General features: G+C 37.5%; 1 protein-coding gene across 2 annotated transcripts in view; it reads left to right on the forward strand.

The window, feature by feature from the left end:
* The window catches only part of KLHL28 (kelch like family member 28), a 42,326-nt gene that overhangs the window by 9,649 nt on the left and 5,504 nt on the right, over window positions 1-27,173 (forward strand). For both annotated transcript variants that reach the window (XM_016217365.2, XM_016217366.2), the window contains 3 exons: window positions 15,173-16,071; window positions 23,357-23,800; window positions 25,739-25,947. In XM_016217365.2, the coding sequence (XP_016072851.2) occupies window positions 15,173-16,071; window positions 23,357-23,800; window positions 25,739-25,947 (1,552 nt within the window). The remainder of the gene's footprint in view (window positions 1-15,172; window positions 16,072-23,356; window positions 23,801-25,738; window positions 25,948-27,173) is intronic.

The following is a 27,173-nucleotide window of genomic DNA, read 5'->3' on the forward strand; positions in this document are numbered from 1 at the left end:
GTTACTTGCCCTTCCTTCTGCACAAGGTTGTTATTGAGATAAATGAAACAGTGTCAAACTAACAAAAGGTAGGCTTTTGAGATTAGAAATTATTGCTTCTTTGAGTTATTTTTAGCCACTTATGGGTAAATAGCTGAGAACCAAATATAGTCACCAAATATAGCTGTAATTTATAATTTTAAAGAAGTGACAGTTATAGTTTACAATAATTTTTAAACCGTTACACTTGTGCTGGAAATAGTTTAACTGGTTCTCAAACATTAGCATGCACAGATTGCTGTCTCTTCCTCACTGTATAGTTTCTCATTTCTTAGATGTTTAGTTTGGCTTAGGAATTTGCATTTGTCAGGTCCTAGGTGATACTGAAGTTGCTAGTACAAGGATTATATTTTGAGAGCCATTGTTTTAAAAAGTTAAAGTTCTGTGTATTTCTCTTAAGTCAGACTTTTTGAGAAAGGAAAGGGGTCAAATTAAAAAAAAAAATTAAATAAGAATAGCACTTTCAGACTTTTGAATCTGTTTATTTTTATTTATTTTTATTTTTTTTATTTTTTTTTTTAGAGAGAGAGGGATGGAGAGAAAGAAACATCAATGAGACAGAACCATCATCAGTCAGTTGCCTCCTGCATGCCCTTACTGGGGATCAAGCCCGAAACCCAGGCATGCTCCCTGACTGGGAATCAAACTAGTCACCTCTTGGTTCATGGGCTTTGCTCAACCACTGATCCACACTGGCTGGGCTCAAATTAAAATTTTTAAGAATTATGTTACAGCAAACCTCCAGTGTAATTCATTTAAACTTCCCCATTTTTATCTTGCCCTTTTAAAGTTTTTAGTTTGAATTGTTTGAGTTAAATGTTAAAAGTACGATCTCTTTACTTAAACTTTATTCTCAATTGTTCTTAAAGGGAGAGAATATCATGTCATTTGTATGCAGTACAATGATAGAAGTTGTGTATGGTTGCTCTTTTACAAAGTCATTTTTACTGGTACCTTTTCTCTGAGTGGTTTTTAAAACTTTGATTGTTTTTATTATTTGGGGAAGGAGGGGAAATAGGAAAGTGACATAAAGGAGAAATACTATAGAGGGCATATGTGTAGGAAAACAGGTTAATTATGGCATCCTGGTCACCTTGTATGTGTCCACATAGGCAAAAGCTTAGACTGCGGGACCAAACTTACATCTGTGTCTTGGGATACCTTGTGATTCTCTTGGAACACAGAGGATGGGAGGCCTTTAAAGAGCTGGTTTTATAAGGTCATCTCCCACTTGCCTCTCAGTGACCCCTGGAAGTCTGTCATGAGACAGTTTCTCTTCAACTCCCTGGTTGTAATGAGGTCTGGGGCTTTTGTTTCTCCCATCCCACAGAATAGAGCTGCAGAATATAAAACTGTTTAGCTGCAGTCTTATTTGGTTGGGTTCTTTATAATTTGTATTGCTGTTATCCAGCTCCCTTTGTTTGGTGTTGACCTTTTTGGTTTGTGGAACAAGGATCTGGGGAGCTTAGTCTTTGGCTTACTCTTCTTTTCACTGTCTGTAAGTAGTAAGCTGTCTAAATTTAAAAATGGCTCATGGTATATTTGATTGGTCAAATTAGTCAGACTTTGGCCTTGACCAGGTTGTGTTTGTTTGCTTAATAGTAAGCTTGTTCCTTTTTTGGTAAGCATGGAAGGGAGTCACATGGGTTTAACTGGCAAAAACAAAGCCTTTTAAGGATGATAATGATAATAATAAATAGTATCTAGTAATTATTGAGTGTTTGTGTGTATTGTTTTGTCCTTGTTTTACAGATGAGAAAACTGAGATTTTAAGATCATTTTCGGGGGGGTCCTGGGGGGGGGGGGGATTGAGCAAAAAAAGAGAAAGAACTCATAGACACGGACAACAATGCGGTAATTGGGGGAGAGGAGATTGGAGCTAGGCGAGGGTATAGGGGGGATAAGTGGTGATGGGAAAATTTTTTTAAAATCCCTTTCCCAGCGTCACATAGCTATTAAATAGCTGAAACAATATGGTAATCCTAGGAGCCTGATTCCAGAGCCCAGTTTCTTAAAATTAAAAAACACATTATGTGTGTTGATATGTTGTATGTACATAGATATGTGTGTATGTATATTTACAAATCAATATTATATCATGCTCTCATATCATATGTTAATGGCAATTTACCAGTCTTGAATTGGATACACGAAAATTAGTTTAAGGATCTATCACTATATGTTTCCTATTTATACTAAAAAATGAATCTAACCAATAAGTCATTAACTTGATTTAAGAATCAATAATTCTGCAATACTTTGTGTGGCCTAGGATGTCAATAGTACAGGGTGGATTTCTTTCCTAGTAGTGAGAGATGATATAACATAGCAGAATACCTTTTAAGCAGATAACTTAAAAAATTTACTAGTAATAACTTATTGGTAAATAAGATAATATTTATCAAGAGCTTACTGAGTGATAGGCATATTCTAAGCACTTTATACAGGGTGGGGCAAAAGTAGATTTACAGTTGTGAGTCTGCACAACAGTTTATTCTTGTATTACAATTTATTAATTATTGTAGTATTGTCCATACGAACAACTATAAACCTACTTTTGCCCCACCCTGTATGTATAAACTCATCTAATCCTCAAAACAACCCTTTATTATTATTATTGAGTAACTTTTAACCCCTTGGTTTTTCACATTATACTCTGAATTATCCTATTTTCATACTCAGTGTCCTCAGTTTCATTACCCATTACACATAATTTTAATTTCTTCTCTTCATCAGATGTGGTGTGACATTTTTGTAGCAAAGCAAGAATATCTCCTTTCTAGGTCTGTATATTATAGTTTTGTTAATGCAGCTTAAACCTACATAAACTTAGTAGTACAGAAATTAAAATCACTAAGTCTTTTAAACACATCCTACAGATGAGTTTTCTCTCTCTCTTATTCTCTACTTGTATAGCTGTTTTGGAATCTACCATAGAATCTTAATATTTATTCCTCTTGGACTTCTTGTTAAATGTCAGCTCTTTTGGATCCTTCTTTTGTTATCCAGTGTTTTTGCTGTACTTTGCAGCTTCATGTCATCTGCAAAACTAAAACAAATTTCTTTCTCCTTCTTTACAGTTTCACAGATAGAAGATTCTTACTGTAGATCTTAGCAACCTCAGCATAATTTTTTCCTTGTTGAGACTCTCACCTTTTCACTTAAAGTAAGCACTTTAGAGCTTTTCTTTGGCACATCTGAATTGCCAACATCACTACTCTTGCAGTTTGGGGCCATTATTAAGTAAAACAAATGCTGCTTGAACACAGGTACTGCAGTACCGGGACAGCTGATTTATAACTGAGATAGCTACTAAGTGACAAATGGGCGGGCAGTGCATACCGTGTACAAATGCTAGACAGAGATGATTCATGTTCCACGTGGGCTGGAGTGGGATGGCACAAGATTTTTTCATGCTACTCAAAACAGCAAGCAATTTGTTTTAAATTGCAAATTATTTTTTCTGGAATTTTCCATTTAATATTTTCAGACCATGTTTGATCAGGGGTAACTGAAGCCACAGAAAGTGAAATTGCAGATAAGGGATAACTACTATATACCCTGCCTCAATACATGCATACCCTCCCTTATTATCAGCATCTCCTACCAGAGTGGTACATTTGTTGCACGTGATAAACCTACATTGAAGCATTATTATCACCTAAAGTTCAATATTTACCTTTGGGATTACTCTTTTTCTTTAAATTTTATTTATCTTTATTGTTGAAAGTATTACAGGTGTCCCATTTCCCCCCCCAATTGACCTCCTCCACCTCGCTCCCACCCCCTTCCCGGGCCTTCACCCCATTATTGACTGTGTCCATGGGTTATGCATATATGCATATAACTTCTTTGGTTAATCTCTTCCCATCCTCCACCCCCCTTCCTTCTTCCGTCTGAAATATGATCGTCTGTTGCATGTGTCAATGTCTCTGGATCTATTTAGTTCTTCAAATTCTTTTGTTCATTAGCTTCTTCTTAAAGAAGACCCTTCAACATTTCCTGTAGTGCTGGTCTGGTGGTAATGAGCTCCTTTAGCTTTTTCTTATCTGTGAAGCTCTTTATCTGACCTTCAGTTCTAAATGATAACTTTGCTGGGTAGAGGAATCTTGGTTGTAGGTTTTTGCTTTTCATCACTTTGAATATTTCTGCCACTCACTTCTGTCCTGTAAAGTTTCTGATGAGCTGACAGTCATGTGGGTGCTCCCTTGTAGGTAACTAACTGCTTTGCTCTTGCTGCTTTTAAGATTCTCTCTTTGTCTTTAACCTTTGGCATTTTAATTATGATGTGCCTTGCTGTGGGCCTCTTTGGGTTCCTCTTGTTTGGGACTCTCTGTGCTTCCTGGACTTGTAAGTCTATTTCTTTCACCAGGTAGGGGAAGTTTTCTGTTATTATTTTTTCAAATAGGTTTTCAATTTCTTGCTTTCTTTCCTCTCCTTCTGGCACCCCAAAAATACAGATGTTGGGTCACTTGAAGTTGTCTCAGAGACTATACTATCTTCATATTTCTGGATTCTTTTTTCTTTTTGCTCTTCTGGTTGGATGTTTTTTATTTCCCCATGTTCCAAATTGCTGATTTGATTTTCAGCGTCCTCTACTCGACTGTTGATTCCCTGTAAATTATTCTTCATTTCAGTTCGTGTAGCCTTCATTTCTGACTGGTACTTTATTAAGTCATCAATGGTCTCACTTATTTCCTTAATAGTCTTACTAATATCCTTGAGCATCCTTATAACCGTAATTCTGAACTCAGTATCTAGTAGCTTGCTTGGTTCTATTTCGTTTAGTTCTTTTTCTGGAGATTTCTTCTAGTCTTTCCTTTGTGACATGTTTCTTTCCCTCCACATTTTGGCTTCTTCCTGGTGTTTGTTTCTGCGTATTAGGTAGAGCTGCTATGTCCTGGAATTTGTAGAGTGGCTTTGTGTAGTAGGTGTCCTGTAGGGCCCAGTGGCTCAGCCTCCCCAGTCACCTGAGCTGGGCCTTCTAGGTACTCCCCTGTGTGGGCTGTGTGCACTGTCCTGTTGTAGTTGAGCCTTGGTTGCTATTGGTGTTACTGGGAGGAATTGACCCCCAGGCCAATTGGCTGTGAGGACCTGCCACAACTATAGCCAAAGAGCTGCTGTGCTGGAGACAGCCCTATGGAGCAGGATTTACTTCAGTGGAGCTTTGGTGTTCATCAAGTGCACCCCTTGAGTGTGTCATTCGTGGATGTGGTAAGGTTGTAATCCAGCATGGTCAAGTCTGGCCACCAGGTGCCCTGTCTCTGGGGCCTCCCAGGAGGTGCAGAGTCAACCTCTGCCAGTGCCTTGCCCAGGGCCACCCAGCATGAGCTACACAGCTAACCAGACTTGGCTGCTACTTATGTTGGGCTTGGAGGTGTCTAGGAGAGGCCAAGCTTTAAACCAATATAGGCTGCCAGTAGTGCCAGGCCTGGGGCCGCTTATCAATCCATATGGGGCACACTCCTGCTTGTTTCAGAGATTTTTTAGGAAAGTTCTAAGCATGAAGCTCAAGAGGCCACTAGCCATAGGAAAGCCACTGGAAATGGCCTGGATGAGCTTGCAAGTGCAGGGGGCGGGGTCTGGGGAATCACCAGGGTGGGGCCAAAGGTGTGAGTCCGGCACTGGAGATTCAAATATGGTGTCTGCCTGCAGGCTCTGTCGGGGGAGGGCTTGCCAAAGGAGCAATGACCTCTGTCAGCTCTTCTGCCTGGGAGGAAGCTGCCCCTCCACCTCTCACCCCAATTTCAGGCAGGCTAGTTCCTCACCAAGTGTCCCAGGTTCCTTTCAAGCTGCTGCCCGGAGCTGGGCTCAGAGGGAGCATATCTGAGTGAGTCCATATGCGGGCCTTTTAAGAGGAGCTGCCTGGGACTCCCGCACCCTCCGCAACAGTCACCCTCAGCAACAGTCCTCTATGGTTTTCACAGCCTGAAGTTGTGGGGATTTGTCTTGCCGGCCCTGGAGCCCTGGGCTGGGGGGCTTGATGTGGGCCTGGGACCCCTCACTACTCTGGGAAACCTCCACCGCCGAGATATCCTTCCTGGGCTTAAACAGCAGCACCGGGTGTGGGACCTTGGCTGCCTCTCTGCAGTTCAGACCTGATCTGCCCCGTGTCTCTGCCCCTTCTACCGGTCTCTGTGCTCCTTCAGTTCCCTCGTTGTAGCGCTTCTGTTTAGCTAGATTTCAGGAGGTTCTGAGGGGTGGTGTTTCTGTATTTTGATGTGGTTGTGGGAGGTGGCGGGTATAGCTGTTTCCTACGCTGCCATCTTGTTTCCTCTCTGGGTTTACTCTTGATATTATACATTCTATGGTTTGGTAAAAGTATAATGACATATATCTACCATTATAGTAGTATACAGAGCAGTTTCACTGCCCTAAAAATCCTGTGTGCTTCGACTGTTTCTTCCTACCCCTAACCCCTCGCAACCATTGATCTTTTTACTGTCTCCAGTTTTCCTTTTCCAGAATGTCATATAACTAGAATCATGCAGTATGTAGCCTTTTCAGATTGGTTTCTTTCACTTGGTAATATGCATTTACGTTTTCTGCATGTCTTTTCAAGGCTTGATACCTCATTTCTTTTTAGTACTGAATAATATTTCATTGTCTCTTATGCACCGCAGTTTATCCATTCATCTGCTAAAGTACATATTGGTTGCTTCCATGTGTTGGCACTTATGAATAAAGCTCCTATAAACTTCCATGTGGAGGTTTTATGTGTGGGCAGAGTTTTCCATTTATTTGGGTAAATACCAAGGAGGGCAATTGGTGGATTATATACTAAGAGTATGTTTAGTTTTAGAAGAAACGATTAAAGTGTCTTCCAAAGTTACTGTACCATTTTGCATTCCCACCAGCCATGAGTGAGAATTCCTGTTGCCCCACATCCTCTCCAATATCTTGTATTCTTGATATTTTGGATTTCGACCATTCTAATAGGTGGTATCTCATTGTTGTTTTAATATGCAGTTCCCTAATGACATGTGAACTTGAACATCTTTTTATATGCTTACTTGCCATCTGTATATCTTCTCTGGTGAGGTGGCTGTTTAGGTCTTTTATCGATTTTTTAATCAGGTTGTTCGTGTTCTTACTGTTGAATAATGAGAGTTCTTTGTTTAAATATTCCTTTATCAGATGTGTGTTTTACAAATATTTTCTCCTTGCGTGTTGCTTCTCTTCTCATTCTCTTCACATTGTATTTCCCAGAGTAGTAGTTTTTTATTTTAATGATATCCAGCTTATTAGTTCTTTTTTTAAGGTTTGTGCCTTTGATATCATACCTAAAAAGTTATTGCTGTACCAAAGGTCATCTAGATTTTTCTTCTGTGTTCTAAGTGTTTTATAGTTTTGTTTTATGTTTAGGTCTGCGATCCTTTTTTTTTTTTTTAATTTATCTTTATTGTTGAAAGTATTATAGATATCCCCCTTTCCCCCTCGATTAATCCCCTCCACTTCACATCCACCACCCCAGGCCTTCACCATACTATTTTCAGTGTCCAAGGGTTGTGTATATATCCATGTAAGTTCTTTTAATTAATCTCTTCCCACGCACTCCCCCACCCCCACCTTCCCACTGAGATTCATCAGTCTGTTCCATGCTTCTGTGTTTCTGGATCTATTTTGTTTCTCAGTCTGTTTTGTTTATTAGATTCCACATATGAGTGAGATCATGTAAAACTGAATCGGGAAGAATCAGAAAACCTGAATAGGCTAATAACAGCTGATGCAATTATAGCAGTAATAAAAAACTCCCAGCAAACAAAAGCCCTTGTCCAGATGGCTTCACAGGGGAGCTTTCTAATTCTTTAAGTTGTAGGACTAGATAGTTTACTAAAAATTTTTCTTGCTTTTTTTTTTTTTTTTAAATATATCTTTATTGATTTCAGAGAGGGGAAAGGAGAGGGAGAGAGCGAGATAGAAACATCAATGATGAGAGAGTCATTGATTGAGCCCACAACCAGGGAATCGAACCCTGATCACCTGGACCCTAGGTCTATGCTCAACGGCTGAGCCATGCCTGGCCGGGCTTCTTGCTTTTTGAGGTAGGCCTATAGTGCTATGAACTTCCCTCATAGGACTGCTTTCACTGTGTCCCATAGATTTGGGGTTGTTATGTTTTCATTTTCATTTGTTTCCAGGAAGTTTTTGATTTGTTTCTTGATCTTATTGGTAACCCAGTCATTGTTTAATAACATGCTGTTTCGCCTCCATGTGTTTTAATGTTTTTGAATGTTTTTACTGTAGTTGATTTCTAACTTCATGCCATTGTGCTGAGATGCTTGATAGGATTTCAGTCTTCTTGAACTTGTAGAGACTTGTTTGGTGTCCTAACATGTGGTCTGTCTTTGAGCATGACTCATGTGCACTTGAGAGGAATGTATATTCTGCAACTTTGAGGTGAAATGTTCTGTAAATATCAATTAAATCCATCTGATCTAGTGTGCCATTTAGAGTCACTATTTCTGTATTGACTTTTTGTCTGGAAGATCTATCCAGTGAAGTCAGTGTGGTGTTAAAGTCCCCCACTGTGACTGTATTGCTGTTGCTCTCTCTCTTAAAATTCCTTAAGTTTATTATTGATAGGTCCTTGTTTATTGCCATTTTAATTCTGTATGCCTATGTTTCTGTATTTCTTCTTATTAACAGCAGTCCCTTTAACATTTCTTACAATGTTTCTATTTCTACTTCTAATTACAGCAGTCCCTTTATCATTCCCTGCAATGCTGGTTTGGTGATGATAAACTCCTTTAGCCTTTTTTTTGTCTGGGAAGCTCTTTATTTCACCATCTATTTTGAATGATAGCCTTGCTGTACAGAGTAGTCTTGGTTTCGTGTCCTTGTTTTGCATTACCTTGAATACTTCATGCCATTCCCTTCATGCTTGTAGAGTTTCTGATAAGTCAGCTGACAACCTTATGGGAGAGAGCTTCTTTGTAGGTAACAGATTGCTTTTCTCTTGCTGCCTTTAATATTTCTCTTTGTCTTGAATTTTTGGCATTTTTATTATGATGTGTCTGGGTGTGGGCCTCTTTGGATTCTTCTTGCTTGGGACTCTCTGTGCCACCTGAACTTTGTGTGGCTTTTTCCTTGACGAGGTCAGTGAAGTTTTCTGCCATTATTTCATCAAAGAGGTTCTGTAACCTTTGCTTACTTTTGACCTTCTCTGGCACTCATATGATGTGACTATTGTTATGTTTCATGTTCTCCCACAGTTTCCTTAGACTGTCCTCCTGTTTTTTAATTGTTTTTTCTTTTTAGGTCTCTTATTGAGTGATTTTTTTCTACTCTGTCTTCTAATTCACTGATCCCATCCTCAGCTTCTTCTAATCTGTTGTTTTTTTCTTCCTGTGTATTCTTTATTTCTGCTATGTCATTCTTCATTTCCAACTGGTCATTTTTCATAGTTTCCATATCTTTTTTTTTTTTTTTTCCTGTTGAGTATCCTTACGATCAGCATTCTGAACTCTATGTCTGATAGATTGCTTATCTCCATTTCATTTAGCTCTTTTGCTGAAGGCTTCTCTTATTCTTTCACTTGAGGTTCTTTTTCCTGTCTCCCCATTTTGGCTGCCTGTTTGGGTTCATTTCTATGTATTCGGTAGGCCAGCTTGGACTCTCAGTCTTTTTGGAAAGTCTCTGGTGCAGGCCAATGTCAGACACTGTTTGTGACTGGCCTTGAGTACCCTGTTTGGAGCTACCAACAACCCATGGCTTGAGGTCCCCTCTGTTGGGGTTGGGTGAATTTGGACAGGACCAAGATGTACACCAAAGTCTGCTTTTTCAAGGGCTAGGTCCAGAAGCAGATTTGGCAGAGACTCAAAGCACTCTGAGGTCTGCCTCTGGCTGCAGGCTGATTAATCTGATTCTCTTAATGAGCCTCAGGCTGTAGAAACTCCACAGGGTGGGGTGGCTGATCGTTATCAGTCTCTTAATGAACCTCAGGCTGCAGAAACTCCAAGGGGTGGAGTGGAGGTTTTCCAGCAGGGTGGTACAATTGTTTCCCCCTAGGCAAAAGCTGCTTCAAGGTAAATGTCTTCCTGTGAAAGATGTCTTCAGCAGTATGGGGGAATGACTGGGCATAGGAATCCAGAGGGGTGGCCTCTGAGCTCTTATCTCCAGAGCCCACAGCCCTAGATTCTCCTTCCACAGCTGCAGTCCACTCTGCCCTCCCTCTGCTGGAGCCCAAGGTGAGTAGCTGCACACAAAACTTTGTGCTTTGCCTCTTTAAGAGGGTGCCTGCATTTCCAGCTGTCTCTGCCTAGAAGACAGAAACTTGGCTGCTTTTCATGGCCAGTTGTTATGTGGGTGCCTTTCTCAGTTCTGGTGCTCTTTGCTGGGAAGCTCAGCCTGGGTTTGGACCCCCGAGTCCTTTGTGGGAACTCACTCCCCCACCCCAGCTGAGATATCCCTCTGGACCTTCAGCTGCTTCTCGTGGGAGCCCAGCCAGCCCTCTAGCGCCTCTGCACTTCCTACCAATCTTTATGTGGTCTTCACTTTTCCTCCTTGGTTATGAGGGTCCTCTCTAGTTCATCTTCAGTTGCAGTTGATTGTTCAGGATGGCTTTTCTATATTTTAGTTGTAATTCCAGTTTGGTCCCTGTAGAGTGTCAGTGTAGCATCCACTCAATCCACCGCCATCTTTAATCTCCTCCTATGATCCATTTTGAGTTCATATTTTTGAAGAATGAGTATCCAGTTGTTCCAGCACCATTTGTTGAAAGACTCTCTTTTCTCTGTTGTATTGCCATCGCTGCTTTGTTAAGATCAGTTAACTATACTTATGTGGGTCTATTTTGGGGCTCATCATTCTGTTCCATTGGCCTACTTGTCTGTTTTTTCACCTGTGACATACTGTATTGATTACTATAGCTTTATGATAATTCTTTTTTTTTTTTATCCTTTCCTCACCTGAGGACATTTTTTCCATTGCTTTTCAGAGAGAGTGGAAGGGGGCGGGGGGAGAGAAACATCGATGTGAGAGAGAGACATCCAGTGGTTGCCTCCTGCATGTGCTCTGACCGGGGCCGGGGTTGAGCCTGCAACTGAAGTATGTGCCATTCACCAGAACCAAACCTGAAACCCTTCAGTCCACAGGCCAACACTCTAACCACTGAGCCAAATGTGCTATGGCAATAATTCTTGAAGTAGTGTCAGTCCTATGGACTTTGTTCTTCATTATTGAATTAGCTATTTTGAGTCTTTTGCTTCTCCATATAAACTTTAGAATCAGTTTGCAATATCCGCAAAATAACTTGCTGGAATTTTGACTGGGATTACATTGAACCTATAATTCAAGTTGGGAAGAACTGACATCATAATAATAGTCGTCTATTCATGGACATGGAATATCTCTTCATATTTAGTTAGTTAATTCTTTGTTTTCTTTCATTAGAATTTTAAAGTTCTTATATAGATCTTATACATAATTTGTTAGATTTACACCTAAGTATTTCATTTTTTAGGTGTTAGTTTAAACGGTAATATGTTTTTAATTTCAAATTCCACTTGTTCATTGCTGATATATAGGAAAGTGATTGACTTTTGTGTATTATCCTTGTATCTTGCAATCTTCATAATTGCTTAGTAGTTCCAGAAGTTTTTTTGCTGATTATTTTGGATTTTCTATATAGACAATCACATCATCTCCCAACAAAGACAGTTTTATTTTTTTCCTTTCCAATTAATATATTTTTTATTTCCCCTTATTGTTCATTACATTAGCTAGGTCTCCTTTTTCAATCTCTTCACTTATTTTCTTTATCCGTTTGCCTTTCCTGTTTATTCTTCACTTTTCAGTCTGAATAACATTCTCATTAAACTGGACAAATGGGAATTGAGAGGGGTTTGTTTCACAAAACAGCACACATAATTAAATTAATTGCATGTAAAGAATTGAAGTTTTCAATGCTTGTAGACTTCCAGGTGAAGTTAATTTTGACCCAGCCTTTGAGAATTTGAATTGGTTGAAAAGAACGTGAGAGAGGACAAAGATGGTAGACAAAATCTGACATATGATCAGAAGATATTTGTACAGTGCTGTAGTAATTACTTGGATTTATTGGAGTGAAAAGTCATTGTGGAAAGAATGGGAATTAGTGAAAGTGGAGATCATGGGAAGAGGCAGTTTAATATAATGAGACTTAAGTGCTGTATTCGTAGCACCTCAAGTTGTGTGGAACTTTACACTTTATAAAACCATTTTCATGTAACCTTTTGAGATAGATGGGAAGTATTCTTATTTTACAAATGAAAAAGTTAATATTTAGATTAAGAAATGTACCAATTTCATGTAACCCAGTATGTGACCCAGTTAGAACTAAAACTCTGTATTCCCAAAATCCCTGTTCTTCACTGATACTGTTACACCTCTGTTGCCTCAGCATAGTACTATATACTTGTAACTCTTAGAGTTTATTGTGTTTTCGTGTGCATTATCTGATTTGATTAAAAGTCTAATGAAGTATATAGTTTAGGTATTATTATCTCATTTTATAGATAAGGAAAATGAAGATGAGAGAACATAAAGTAGATAGGCCTGCTTTCTTAATCCCATCACTTATTTTCTGTATCTGCATGCCTTATTCAGTTTTCACTTTTCAGTCTAGATATTAACTTTTTCTATTAGGTTGAGGCTAAAAGAAGTTAAATAGGTTAAAAAGGTCAACACTATAATAAGTAAAAGAACAGATCCAAGTCTAAACTTATGCCTTCTAGTTTATGTCTTCTTGTCAATATTCTGTTCTGGAATTAAGTACCTACTGGTAGACCCAGGAGTTTCTTGAGACTTGTTCTTACCATGATTGAGAATTATTCTGATAGATGTGTGTAGGATTATTAGGAAAGATAAGAAGTGGAGGTTGGTGATATCAGCTGTAAGGTGGCCATATTAACACAGTTTGTTAACAGACTTAAAATTTAATTGAAAACTGTGGAATGATGAAGTTCTAGATGAAATAAAAATATCAGTATTTGGATATTTCCACTTAAAAATGCACAGGAATGGCCCTGGCTGGGCTGCTCAGTTTGTTGGAGCATTTCACATACACTAAAAAGTTTCAATTTCATTTCCAGTCAGGGCACATGCCTAGGTTGCAGGTTTGATCCCTAGTTTGGGAGTGTACAGGAGGCATCTGGTCAGTGTTCCTCTCTCACAGTGATGTCGTGTGTCCCCCTGCCCCCTCTTTCGCTCTCTTTTTCTCTCTCCCTTACTTTCTCTCTAAAGTCATTAAACATATCCTCTGGTGAGGATTAAAAAAAAAAAAATGCACAGGAATGAACTGCTGTACTCTCTCACTTCTGCCAATATTTATATTATTTAATAGTGTTGGGACTGTTTTAATTTATTCATAATACTTTAAAAATAGGAACAAAATCTTTTTTTATCATCTCCATAACTTGTGTTTGAGGTGTGAATGAGATAGGAAGGAAACGGTTTGTATGTATAGCTATCTTATGTTTTATGCATTCTAAGCAGGTGCTATGATCTAGTTTGAAGTATTTATGTATTGTGGGGTTTTTTTAATCCTCACCCAAGGACATGGTTAGAGAGAAGGGAGAGACAGAGAGAGACAGAGAGAGAGAGAGAGGAACATCAATTGGTTGCCTTCCATATGTGCCCAACTGGGGGTCGAACCCACAACCTTTTGGTGCACAGGACAGCACTCAACCAACTGTGCCACCCCAGCCCGGTTAATCTCTTTTTTTTTTTAAACTATTTTTTCCCCTTTTTTTAAAAAAAAAATTTTTATTTATTTATTGATTTTTAGAGAGAGAGGTAGGGAAGGGGGAGAGAGAAGAGAAACATTGATTTTTTGTCCCACTTATTTATGCATTCATTGGTGGTTTCTTGTGTGTACCTTGACCTGGATGGAACCCACAACTTTGGCTATGGGATGACACTCTAACCCACTGAGCCACCCAGCTAGCAGTATGTATCAATTTCTTATGACTGATGTAACAAATTACTACAAACTCAGTTGCTTGAAAAACCAGAAATTTAATCTCTCACAGTTCTAAAGGTCAAACATCTGAAATTATTATTACTGGGCTGAAATTAAGGTGTTTGTAGGGCTCTAGGGGGGAATTTGTTCCTTGCTTCTTCCAGCTTCTTTTGGCTGCCAGTATTACTTGGTTTGTGGCTTCATCACTGTACTCTCTGTCTCAGTGGTCACAATACCTTCTCTTCTGTCTGTTTCAAATCTTCTACCCTCTCCTTATAATGAACCTGTAATTATATTTAGGTCCCACCAGGATAATCTCAGAATCCTTAATCATATCTGCAGAGTCTTTTTTACCATATATAACATTCAAAAGTTCCAGGGATTAGGATGTGGATGTCTTTTTAGGGAGCCATTATTTAGCCTACCACAGTCCTTATGCCTTTCACTTTCTCTTCTTCTTCTCATCTCTTCTCTCCTGTTTTTATTCTTTTTCATTTTTCAGAAGCACATAGTGGCAAGTAGGTTGCGTGGGTATGATCTGAAGTTGTGTTCAAGAGTTGAGTAGATGTGGTCTAGATCAGTGAGTGAGCGTTATTGTCCTCACTATATTAATTTATTAATTTTTTGTTGTCATTGAATTAGTTGACAGTAATGGTACCTTTGTTAAGTTTAACACCCTTTATCAAAGTAATTATTGAATCTTTGGGTAAAGTATGTGAGTTAACATGACATTTCTTTCTAATCAAAGCGTCTGTTGATTAGATTGGCAGGCATTGATACTATCATTGAGAAAATAGCCAAATAACTACTAGCATTGTTTCAAAACCAGTTTTCATTTAAGGGAATTTTTTTTCACATTTACATTTTGTTACAGTGATAGCTCAGACTTGAATTTAAGGAAGGTAAACAAAAGAGTTGGCAGAGTTCTGATCCCAAAGTCCATTGTCAACAGAACTTTGTGGTTTGGGGCATAACACATAACCTTTGGGCCTTTGTTTCTTAATTTCTTTACTGAATGAGTTGAATTATATGACTAGTAACATCGCTTTTAACTTTAAAAGCCTCTATCTGATACTTAGCATAAAGTATTTAAAAACAAACAAACAAATCTTATTTATTTTGTACTATTAGGAAGAGAAATCATAATGGCAAGATTATTTTGAATTAACTGTGCTTTTTGTTTTTCTGTAGATGGACCACGCATCTCCAACCTACATGCTTGCTAACTTAACCCACTTACATTCTGAACAACTCCTACAGGGTCTGAATCTTCTTCGTCAGCATCACGAACTCTGTGACATCATTCTTCGAGTAGGTGATGTTAAAATCCATGCTCACAAAGTGGTACTTGCCAGCATCAGCCCATATTTCAAAGCTATGTTCACTGGAAACCTTTCTGAAAAAGAGAACAGTGAGGTTGAGTTTCAGTGCATTGATGAAACTGCTCTCCAGGCCATTGTGGAATATGCCTACACAGGAACTATTTTTATCTCGCAGGACACAGTTGAATCTCTCCTTCCAGCAGCAAACCTACTCCAGATAAAACTTGTCCTGAAAGAATGTTGTGCATTTCTTGAAAGCCAACTTGATCCTGGTAACTGTATTGGAATTTCTCGTTTTGCAGAGACGTATGGTTGTCATGACCTTTATTTAGCAGCCACTAAATACATATGCCAGAATTTTGAAGCTGTTTGCCAGACTGAAGAGTTTTTTGAGCTTACACATGCTGATTTAGATGAAATTGTTTCCAATGACTGTTTGAATGTAGCTACCGAAGAGACTGTTTTTTATGCACTTGAATCTTGGATCAATTACGATGTACAAGAACGCCAGAAATACTTAGCACAGCTACTTAACAGTGTGCGATTACCATTGCTAAGTGTTAAGTTTCTCACTAGGTTATATGAAGCAAATCATCTTATTCGTGATGATCGCACTTGTAAACATCTTTTGAATGAAGCCCTAAAGTACCACTTTATGCCTGAACATAGACTCTCTCATCAGACAGTCTTGATGACAAGACCTCGCTGTGCTCCCAAAGTGCTTTGTGCAGTAGGAGGAAAATCTGGACTGTTTGCCTGTTTGGATAGGTAAATAGAAGGATTGATATTAATAGGTTTTATACTTTTTAAATGTTTCCATAATTTTAAAATAGTTTGATTTTCTTAGTTTTTTATTTGCTTCTTTTTGTTTTTTTCTCTTCTTTCTAAACACTTATCTGGTGGTTTTAATGACATTGTTGTCCATTGCTCTACAACACTCTCAAATATTCACACCCCTGCTCCAGGTGTACAAACTTAATCTTTTCTGGTTACTTACTAACTTTTCTTCTATTTTATGTCTTTTCTCTTTGTGAAACCATTTGTATCTTTATTTAAGTCATACCAGGTCAGAGGGATTTATTATTGGTAGCTATATCAGAAGGTGCTAAAGAGGGAGCTAGGAGTCTGTGATGAGGGAGACTTGGGGTTAAGATTGGGTTTGAATGAATTCAGTTAATTAGAAGAACCACCAAACAAATAAGAAAAAGTGGGATATTGATACAAATCATGGACTTTATATGCAATTTATTTTAATGACAGTGGTAAAAAGTACTTTCTTTTCTAATAACTTGGTGTTGTCAGACTACTTAATGAAAAGCCAAATAATATTTTAGACTTTGTGGCCATATAGTCTCTGTCATAACTACTCAACTCTATCATGTATGAGAGAAGTCATAGACAATACATAGATGAATTAGCATAGCTAGGTTCCAACAAAACTTTATTTACGAAAGTAGCTGATGGGCTGAATTTGGCCCATAACCATAGTTTACCAATCCCTGATTTAGAGCATTATGCAATAACTTATATATTGAAAATAGAACTGGATGTTACCTTTGCTTTTCCCTTGAATGGGATTGCTTCATGAAAACGTTTGTGTTTGATATATTTTTTTAATACTGTGGATTTCTTTCTGGCCATTTCCAAAAATTTGGTAGATTGCTTTCTCTGCTCAGTGGTAAGAAACTATTGATGTTTTATCAATGTCAACTGATATATTCTGTATATTTTTAAAATACATATATATCTTTATTGATTTTAGAGAGAGAGGAAGGGATAGGGAGAGAGAGAGAAACATCAGTGTGAGAGAGGAACATCGATTGATTGCCTTCTGTATGTACCCACACTGGGGACTGAACCCTCAACTCAGGTATGTGCCCTGACCAGGAATCGAACTGGCACCCTTTCAGTGCACAGGACAACACTCAACCAACTGAGCCACTCCAGCTGGGCTGTATCTTTTTAAAAAGCCTTAGTGTACATCTTAATTGTAGCCTAAAACTAGTATTGTTGAAATTGGGCTACATGTAAAAACATTAGTTATGGTGACTATGTGAATTGTTTACTTTTTTTTTTTTAATCCTCAGCCAAGAATATGTTTATTGACTTTTTTTTTAAATTTGTTTTTTTGAGAGAGAGAGAAAGAATCATCAGTGCCCTCACTGGAAATTGAAACCCCAACTATTTGGTGTATGGGATGGCACTCCAACCAGCTGAGCCACACTGGCCAGGGTTGTTTACTCCTCTTTAAAGGCATTGATTAGTGGCATGAAGTAAATCATATTAATCAAATACCATGACACTAAATTTCAAATATGAATTTACGTTCTAAAAACTCTTGAGCAGTTGCCTCTTGGTCTCTTGAGTATTGAAAATAACAAATTATTATTGTTATTTTTTAGTTTAAAAAAACTGTTTTTATTGATTTTTTTTAGAAGAGAGGAGAGGAGAAGGAGAGAGAGATAGAAACATCAATGAAAGAGAAATATCAGTTGTCTGCCTCCTGCACACCTCCCTCTGGGAACCAAGCCCACAACCTAGGTATGTGCCCTGACCAGGAATTGAACCAGTGACCTGTTGGTTCACAGGTCGATGCTCAACCACTGAGCTACACTGGCTGGGCTGTTATTTATTAATTTTTTTTATTAAGAAATCTTAATGTTGACATTGTTGCAGGTGTTCCTCTTCTCCGCCCCCCCATTGCCCACTTCACTCACCCCACATCCCCCTCCCTTGGCCTTCACCAAACTATTGTCTGTGTCCAAGGAGTATGCATATATATTGTTTAGCTAATTCCTTCACTTTCTTTATCCAGTCATCCCCACACCGCTCCCCTTGGGCACCTGCTATGTATCCATGTTTCTGGTTCCGTTTTGTTCATCATTTTATTTTGTTCATTAGATTACCCAAATTAGTGAGATCATACGGTATTTGTCTTTTTCTGACTGACTTATTTTATTTAGCATAATAACAAATTATTGAAGAGTCATAAGAATTGTTCATATCCTTAGAGCCAGTAATCTTTCATTTTAGAATCTAACATAAGAAAACAAATTTAAATATCACTTGCACAACGCTGTTTATTGCAGTATTATTTATTTATAACAATGGAAAAATTAGGATCAACCTGAATAATTATTCAGTTTAATTCTACAAAAAGAATTAAACACCTGTGCATGAGACACTGTGCTAGATAATGGATCTTTAACAAGTTCATAATTTAGTAAAGGGAACAGATATTTACACAGATAATTATAATGCTTAGTTTTAATATAGCAATAAAGAGAATTCTATGGTAGTATTAAGGAGAGGCATTTATCCCATTTGGGGGATTTAGGGAAGATGTTATGGATAAGTTAATGTCCAAGGTGAGTATTAAAGGCTAAGCAAGAGCCAAGCAAAAAACAGTGGGAAGGTCACAGGAAGTACACAAAGACACAGTAGCATGTTACAATACAGGCTGTGTAGGAAATAAAAAGCTGTTTGGTATTTCAAAGTATAGAATTTTAACCAGCAAGTAGCAGGCCATGGTCAATAGCCAAGTCAAAGAAGGTATTATGTTTTATGATGATGAGAGGATATTTATTACATGGATTGAAAAATAATTTTAAGGAGGATAGTAAAATGATCATATTTGTATATTAGATCATTCTTGACTGTGTTACAGACATATATCAAGGAGACTAGGATTAGCATCAGAGTGATTGGGAAAAAGGCTATTGTAAAAGTACAGGCAAGAGATTGTGAGGTCCTAAATTAGGGAAGTAGTAATAAAGTTAGAGAATGGGGCATTCATTTAAGAAATGTTTTAAGAAGTCAAATTGATAAAATTTGGTTGAATGCATATGAAGGGATAACGAGAAGGAAAATCAAAGATGAGTGAGATTTCTTGGTTAGGTATTAAATGATGAATGGTTATTCCAAGAGAAAGAGAGAATATAGGAGGAGCCATTGTAAGAAGGAAAATAATGTGTTTAGTTTTGGAATACTGAGTTTGAATTGCCTATTGAATATCCAAGTGAAGGATGTCGTAGTACTAGCTGGATATGATTGCAGAGCTCAAAGATGCAATCAGTGCTGGAAATTTGGAAGTTAGCATATAGTATAATTTAGAGGTATAAATGAAAACCATGACATTCCTATTACCCAGGAAATTCCAAGGAGTTCCGGATTTCTGTACTAGGAACCTGGGACAAAACCCAAATATATATATTTTTATTACACTATTATTGTATGGCCTTGTATACCATCTAATTTAACCTAATTGCCCAGCCTTTTTATTTACTTTTAACTTCTTAAATCTGTTTGCTGTGTCCTCTAGGATTCACATTCTATTATAGAAAAATCTCCTTTATCCTCAACTTCTTGCTTATTATAATGAAATAAGACTGATGCTTAAGGATACTGTTTTTGCTAAAGCCCTTTCAAAACTGGTGTGGTTTTTCCCCCCCATACCTCATGTATCACAGGCCCTAAAGGTTGAGTAATTGGTTTTTTGCTCCTCAAAGCCAATTCCAAAATTTTTTCATCTCCCACCCTCAAAAACCTCAACTCATTTCAAGCAGTTACCTTCAGGCTATATTACTTGATGTCCCTTCTGTTAACATCATCTGCTGTTCCTTTAGTAATTTCATTTATTGAAGACTTTTATAGCTGGCTGTCTTTTCATCATTTCACATAAGTAATCATTCTTATTGATTTCAACATCCACATAGTATAATCTACAGTTACCCAACTCCTTTGTCTCTCTCCTGGAACTCACTTTTACTAATTTTTTCTGCCTTACCTTAGACACCTGTTGTCATGGTCATACCCTCAACTTTGTTATTACCAATGACTTGAACACTTTGAAAATCTTGGTTTCAAACATCCCACTTTCTGTCCACCACCTTCTTTCTTGCCAGCTTATTTATTTGAGTACAACCACTGCAACCTTTCTTTGTTCCCTTCAAGACTTAATCCTTTGACCTTCTAATCAGTTAGTAAAACTTATTGCTAACCAACCACCACATGTCCTCACTCTGTCCAGCTTTGATTCCCGGAACATCAGTCATCACTACTTTGAATACACCCATGGCTTCCTTACCTATCTTTTCTTCCATCATACTCGTCTAGTTAAATTCAGTTATCCACTTATGCCATGGCTGCATCTGAGCAGCAAAATGTGGCTAGAGAAACACACTTATTCATCTTAACTGGTTTCCCTTAGGGCTCTCAGTACTCCCAGCCACCCCTTTGCTTTTCCCTAATTAACTTTACTTTTTTACTTCTTTGGAGGAACTGTTTCATACCTTCTGCTATCGCCATAAAAACTTCCAAAGTCCCTTACCCTCACCTTCCAACTCTCAGCTGATAGAAGCATTCTGAAGAGAACTGCCTTATCTTCCCATCACCAAATCTACAAAGTTATTTCTATCTAAGACAAACCCCTCCACTTCTCTATTTATTCACCATCTTCCATTCCCTCTCTACACAAGGACTTTGCTCCTGCAGTTATCCTGTCACTCTCCTATATTATCAACTTTTCCCACTCTACTACATCATAGCCAGCAGCTACAAACATGTTCTGGTTTAAACTCCCAGATTAAATTAATATACCTTGGACTCTATGATCTTTCTCTGCTCATCTTTATAGCTGCCTCCCCATATGTCTTTCACTCTTTAGAGTAAAAGCCTTGGAAAAGTTGTCTACACCCACTGTTTTCCTCATCTCCCATTCTCTCTTGAACCACTCCCATCAACATTTGCCCCCACCACCTCACTGAAATTGCTCTCCTTAAGATCAAATAGTTCCCTGATGTATATCGTTCTTATTGAAACAAATTCACATTTTTATTTTATTTTATTTTTAAAATTTATTTATTATTATTTTAAATATGTCTTTATTGATTTCAGAGAGAGGAAGAGAGAGGGAGAGAAATAGAAACATCAATGATGAGAGAGTCATTGATCGGCTGCCTCCTGCACACCCCCTACTGGGGATTGAGCCGGCAACCCAGACATGTGCCCTGACCGGGAATCAGACCACAATTTTCTGGATTGCAGGTCAATGCTCAACTGCTAAGCCACTCTGGCCGGGCAAATTCACAGTTTTAAAACAAGCAATATAACAAAACTGTACTTAGCTATTCAATAGCTATTGAATAAATGAATGTACTTTGATCATACTGGATAAAGAATATATATTTTTATGCTATGCTGTATTGGCTACTTTTTCCCTACTTTTTTTGTAATGAAATATCTATACATGCAAGAAACCATATATAATATGCATAATAGATACCCATCTTAAGAAGTAGACTAATAATGATACCATTAAAGTCCCCCTATGCCCCTCCTTGATGCCATCTCCTTTCCTCCCCCAAAAGGAATCACTATTCTGAATTTTCTGTGCATTATTCCTTTGCGTTACAATTTTGCCACATCTTTCATGTACCCCAATATATCATTGGGTTTTACACATTTTTTTCTTCTCTCCTTTTTTTAAGAATAGTTAATTGATTTTTAGAGAGAGAGAAACGTTGATGTGAGAGTGCTACATTGATTGGCTGCCTCCTGTACACCCCTTACCAGGGATCAAGCCCGCAACCCGGGCATGTACCTTTAACTGAGATTCGAACTGGCGACCCCCTAGTGCATAGGACAATACCCAACCAACTGAGCAACACCAGCCAAGGCTACATGTTTTATATAAATGAAATAGTACTATGTATATTTTTTCAGAGATGTGTTTTGTCACTCAACAGTAAGTTTATGAAATTCATCTGTGAGACTACATGAGGAAATAGTTCATTTAGCTTTACTGGTGTGTGGTATTATATGGACATAATACAGTATTTTCTACAATGAACATATTAATTATGAAAGTTAATTGAAGTGCTACACACATGCAGAAAAGTTTACAAATTCTAAGCGTACAGCTCAGGGCATTATCACAGGTTGAATATTACAAACCAGTTTAAGAAATAGGAAACATGCCCTAGCCGTTTTGCCTCAGTGGTTAGAGTGTCGGGCCTCGGACTGAAGGGTCCCGGATCCGATTCCAGCTAAGGGGCGCATACCTCGGTGTGGGCTCGATTCCAACCCAGCCCGCCTGTCGGGGAGGCAGCCAATCAATATGTCTCTCTCACGTTGATGTTTCTCTCTCTCTTTTTCTCTCTCCCCCCCTCCACTCTCTCTGAAGAGCAACGGAAAAAATAGCCTTGGCTGAGGATAAAAAAAAGTAGGACACATGACCAACACCCAGAAACCATTCTTGAGTTCCCTCCCTGTCCTCCCCAAAGGTCACCACTATCCTTATTTTTAATACAGAGATTAGAAATATTTTTGAATGTTATATAAATGAAACTACGCAGAATATAATCTGAATTTTGGCATCTTTCGCTCAATATTATATGTGTAAGATTCAGCCCTGTTGCATGTACCTGTTTGTTCATTTTCATTGCTGTGTATGTAGTATTCTCTTGTATAATATACCACAGTTTATTCATTTTTTGGTTGATGAACATTTGGAACATTTAAAAACATCCAGTTTTTAACTACTACAAATAATGCATCTGTTAACATCCTTATACATGTATATATGTGTACATTTCCCTTGGGTACATATCTAGGAATGGAATTGCTCAGTCATAGGGTGGATATATACCATCTTATTCGGTCATTCTTCTTTTGACGGATGATTGTGTTGTGCTGCTATGAACATTTCTGTATATGTGTCCTGGTGCAAAGCTGTAATAGGCATTCATTAGAATACATACACAGGAATGAAACTGCTGAGTCAGACATGTGTGTATCTTCAAATTTACCAGATAATGTGAAATTGTTTTCTAGAGTAGTTTTACCAGTTTACACTCTCACCAACAGAGTATTTATTCCTTGTTCCACATTCTTGCCAGTCGTTATCTAACTTTAACTTTTTCCCAGTCTGGAAAGTGTGTCATGGTTTATTGTGGTTTTAACTTGATGTCCCTGATTACTAATGAGATTATAAACATTTTTGTTTGTGGACCATTTTGATTTTTAAATGTAATTTTTTTTGCTTATTCTTTAGTGTGGAGATGTACTTTCCTCAGAATGACTCTTGGATTGGTTTGGCACCCCTAAACATTCCTCGCCATGAATTTGGAATATGCGTTTTAGACCAAAAAGTGTATGTTATAGGTGGTATTGAAACTGACGTGCGTCCTGATTTCACTACCAGAAACCATGAAAATTCAGTAGAATGCTGGAATCCTGATACAAATACCTGGGCTTCTCTCGAGAGAATGAATGAGCACCGAAGTACCCTTGGAGTAGTAGTACTTGCCGGAGAACTTTATGCTTTAGGTGGTTATGATGGACATTCTTATTTACAATCTGTAGAAAAGTATATTCCCAAATTAAGAAAATGGGAACCTGTGGCACCAATGACTACAACACGAAGTTGTTTTGCTGCAGCTGTGCTGGATGGAATGATATATGCCATTGGTGGGTATGGTCCTGCCCACATGAACAGGTATTTAACTTAATCAAGCTATAGATTTTTTAAAATATTATTAACAATAATTTCTGTCTTTCAAACAATTTGTGTGTACAAATTAACTTCCCTTTTAAAGGGGAAATTTTGGAAAATTTAATCTCCTCTGTGAGTATAATTATAAATGTTTTAATGGGGATTTAATATATACCTACAAATGCCTCTTATTAAATTTTACATTCAATCAATATAAATGGACATATTTTAAAATTCAGAAATCTGAAAATGAGATTAAGTTGACAACTTTAGATTTTGGATGGTGTGTGTGTGTGTGTGTGTGTGTATAAATGGCCTGTTGTTGCATTGCTTAATAGAATAAAAAAGTGAAAAATGTAATCCCTATATGCTTATACAATATTATAATACATCATAAACTTAAATCCTTATTTAAATATTTTTTCCTGGATTCTTATTCTATAATCATACATATATTATGTATTTGAGTTATGTTAGAGTTTGAATTTGAGATTTCTGTATTTTGTATTCTCTGAATAAAGGAGAAATATGTAGGAGGAACATAAAAGGATAAAGTGACTGCTTATATGGAAAATTAGTCATCATTCTGAATCCTTGTTGAAAATTGATGTTCCAAACATTTTTATCTCTAATACTAAGTAGAGTGGTATATGTTTTATTTATTGTGAGCATTTTAATGAAAAAATATATTATGGTTTGTTAAGTGACTGAGAAGGTAATAGCACAACAGCATCTCATCTATACATTGTTATTTATTTTTGTGTAAGCTAAAGTATTCCTTTTTTTTTATTGTTTCCTTAATTGAAGGAAAAATATTTGAATCCCAGGCGTACATTTCTATGAAAAGTTGCTGGCAGAGATTTATAAGATGAAATGTTAAGTATTTTAGTTTTGAGATTAAGCTCTTGAAGTTTAAGTTTTTGCTATAGTTTATCAACTCTTGTCCAGTGATTTTGCTCTAATGGTTTTTATTGTGGTGTCCTTTCAGAAACAGTTATAGTTTAGTCTACCTTCTAGTCTAGTCCATAGTCTAGTCTCTATCCTAACTCCAGGATTACATCACTGACTCTCAAATGGTTTAGGATTTTTTTGAGAGGTAAGTAAGGTTAAAACCAGAACAAGTTTAACAAGCTTGCCTTTGTGCCACTGCAAGGCAAAGCATTGGCTTACAAGGCCTTCTGGGATTTTCTAGAGAAGCTCTTTTGGAAATTCTGACTTGATTTGGATTTCCATAGTACAGCTTGGAAATGCCAAGTGTTCCCTGGAATGCAGATTTGACTTAAATCCCTGAATTCTCCTAAATCACTCTGAGATTATTATGATTAGCCAGTTTGTGCTATGAAATCTGCAGTTTTTGCTTTGTGGTAAACCACTGTGAATTCTACTGTAAGAAAAGAAGTCCTCATCTTCTTTCCCCTTTCCTTAGCTGTGTAGACGAAGACTCTTAGTATCCTTAGAATACACCTATATTCAGATGTGATTTTCCAAGTCCTTTCACGTGCGTGCTCATTTGACTTTATTCTTACGTGGATCTTTGAAGTTGTATTATTGTCATTTTTGCAGGTGAGAGGAAATAAGATTTATCCAGGATTACACAAATCCAAAGTGATAAGGCTAGGGTTCATTCAGCTCTAGATATGCTGCATTAGCACTTGAACCCAGGTTTTCTCACTCCAAAAGTTCTATAATATTAATATACCTTGCTGCTTACACAATATAATGTGATAGCATATGGCTATTTTTGCACCTGGTCCACTTGGTAAGCTTTTATTCCTGCAATTTCACCAGCAAAATCAAAACATTTGGGACAAACTACTCTGGTTTTATATCTGCCTATTTAGTTAACATTTGAAAGTTCAAATGGTAGGGTTTAGTTGCTTTAGTAGGAAAAGTGACACAAAGAATATGTGAATTAATTCTTTCTTTTGTGAATATTTGCAGTGTGGAGCGTTATGATCCAAGTAAGGACTCCTGGGAGATGGTTGCATCTATGGCAGATAAAAGGATTCACTTTGGTGTGGGTGTCATGCTGGGCTTTATTTTTGTGGTAGGTGGACATAATGGTGTCTCACATTTGTCAAGCATTGAAAGATATGACCCTCATCAAAATCAGTGGACTGTGTGTAGACCAATGAAAGAACCCAGAACAGGTAATAACAACTTACTAATTTCTAACATATAGGACAATATTTTTATAGTGATGTTCTTGAAATAGTAGTTCTTTGGAATATAACAGTAAAGAGTATTACTTGTTCAGGAAAAAACCAAAAACTTTTGCGGTAAAGTTGAGAGACAACTAGAATAGACAAAACCACATAGATTTCTTTACTGTGGTTTTAATATGCCAGTGTCCATATTAAGATTTCTTAAACTTGGAGAACACATTTTGAGAAATGGTGGTAATAGAATGCATCTTATAGAAGCTCTTTTTATCCATATAGCAAATGTCATCTTTTTATATGTTAAACACACACACACACAGAATCCCCTGATGTATTTTGTTTTTTATTGCACGTTAGCAGCCTATATGTTCCCTTTCAAATGTTCTCTCCTCCTGAAGGGGTATCGTCGATCAAGAAAAGGTTGAATTTCAGAGTTCCTGGAGAAAAACAGATATATCAAGGAAAAGAAGAAATTATCTTTGAGTCTAACTAAATAACATTATTTTAAGGGGAAAGTTTTAAGTTACTGATGGAGTATGTTGCGAATATTCTTTGCATTTGTGAGTTAAGAAACTCATGAAACATAAACATGCAAAGGAAACTGAAAGGACAAAATTGAGTGAACTATTTTGGTTGTTTACTATAATTAGTTTCTGTGCCATCACTGAGAGAGAAAGCCATAAAAAAAAAAGAATGTAAAAAATTTAGGTAGCTCTGTTCTTTAAGAGCATAAGTTATGTAGCTCAATAGATATTTTAAGTATTTCAATATACAGGTTTCCTCTGGTACCCGAAAAAAGAGCTTTCCTATGAAACCTTTTCTAAACCGAAATGGCTAAAGCCTAGAAGCAATTACCTTAGGTGGCTTGATACTGAGATGCTGAGGGTATTTCCCAGGGAAGGAGCTTGGCGGTGCCACTCTCACTTCTTGGTACATGCTGCTTCTATAACCATATGCTGCAAAACATGCTGAATGGTAGTTTCTCTTTTTGCTGTTTTTTGTAAAAGTGAAAATCCTCTTCAGATTTCTTTTGATTAGTGAAACAGGTACCGTTGACCCATGAACAACATGGGTTTGAATTGCTCAAGTCCACATATACATGGGTTCCCCCCCAAAAATACTGTATATATATTTTCTATTCATTTTGATTTTTATAATATTTTCTCTCTAGCTTACTTCATTGTAAGGATATAGTACATAATACATATAATTAC

This window comes from Miniopterus natalensis, chromosome 1 (assembly GCF_054644295.1).
Source record: "Miniopterus natalensis isolate mMinNat1 chromosome 1, mMinNat1.hap1, whole genome shotgun sequence".
Taxonomy (NCBI): Eukaryota; Metazoa; Chordata; class Mammalia; order Chiroptera; family Miniopteridae; genus Miniopterus; species Miniopterus natalensis.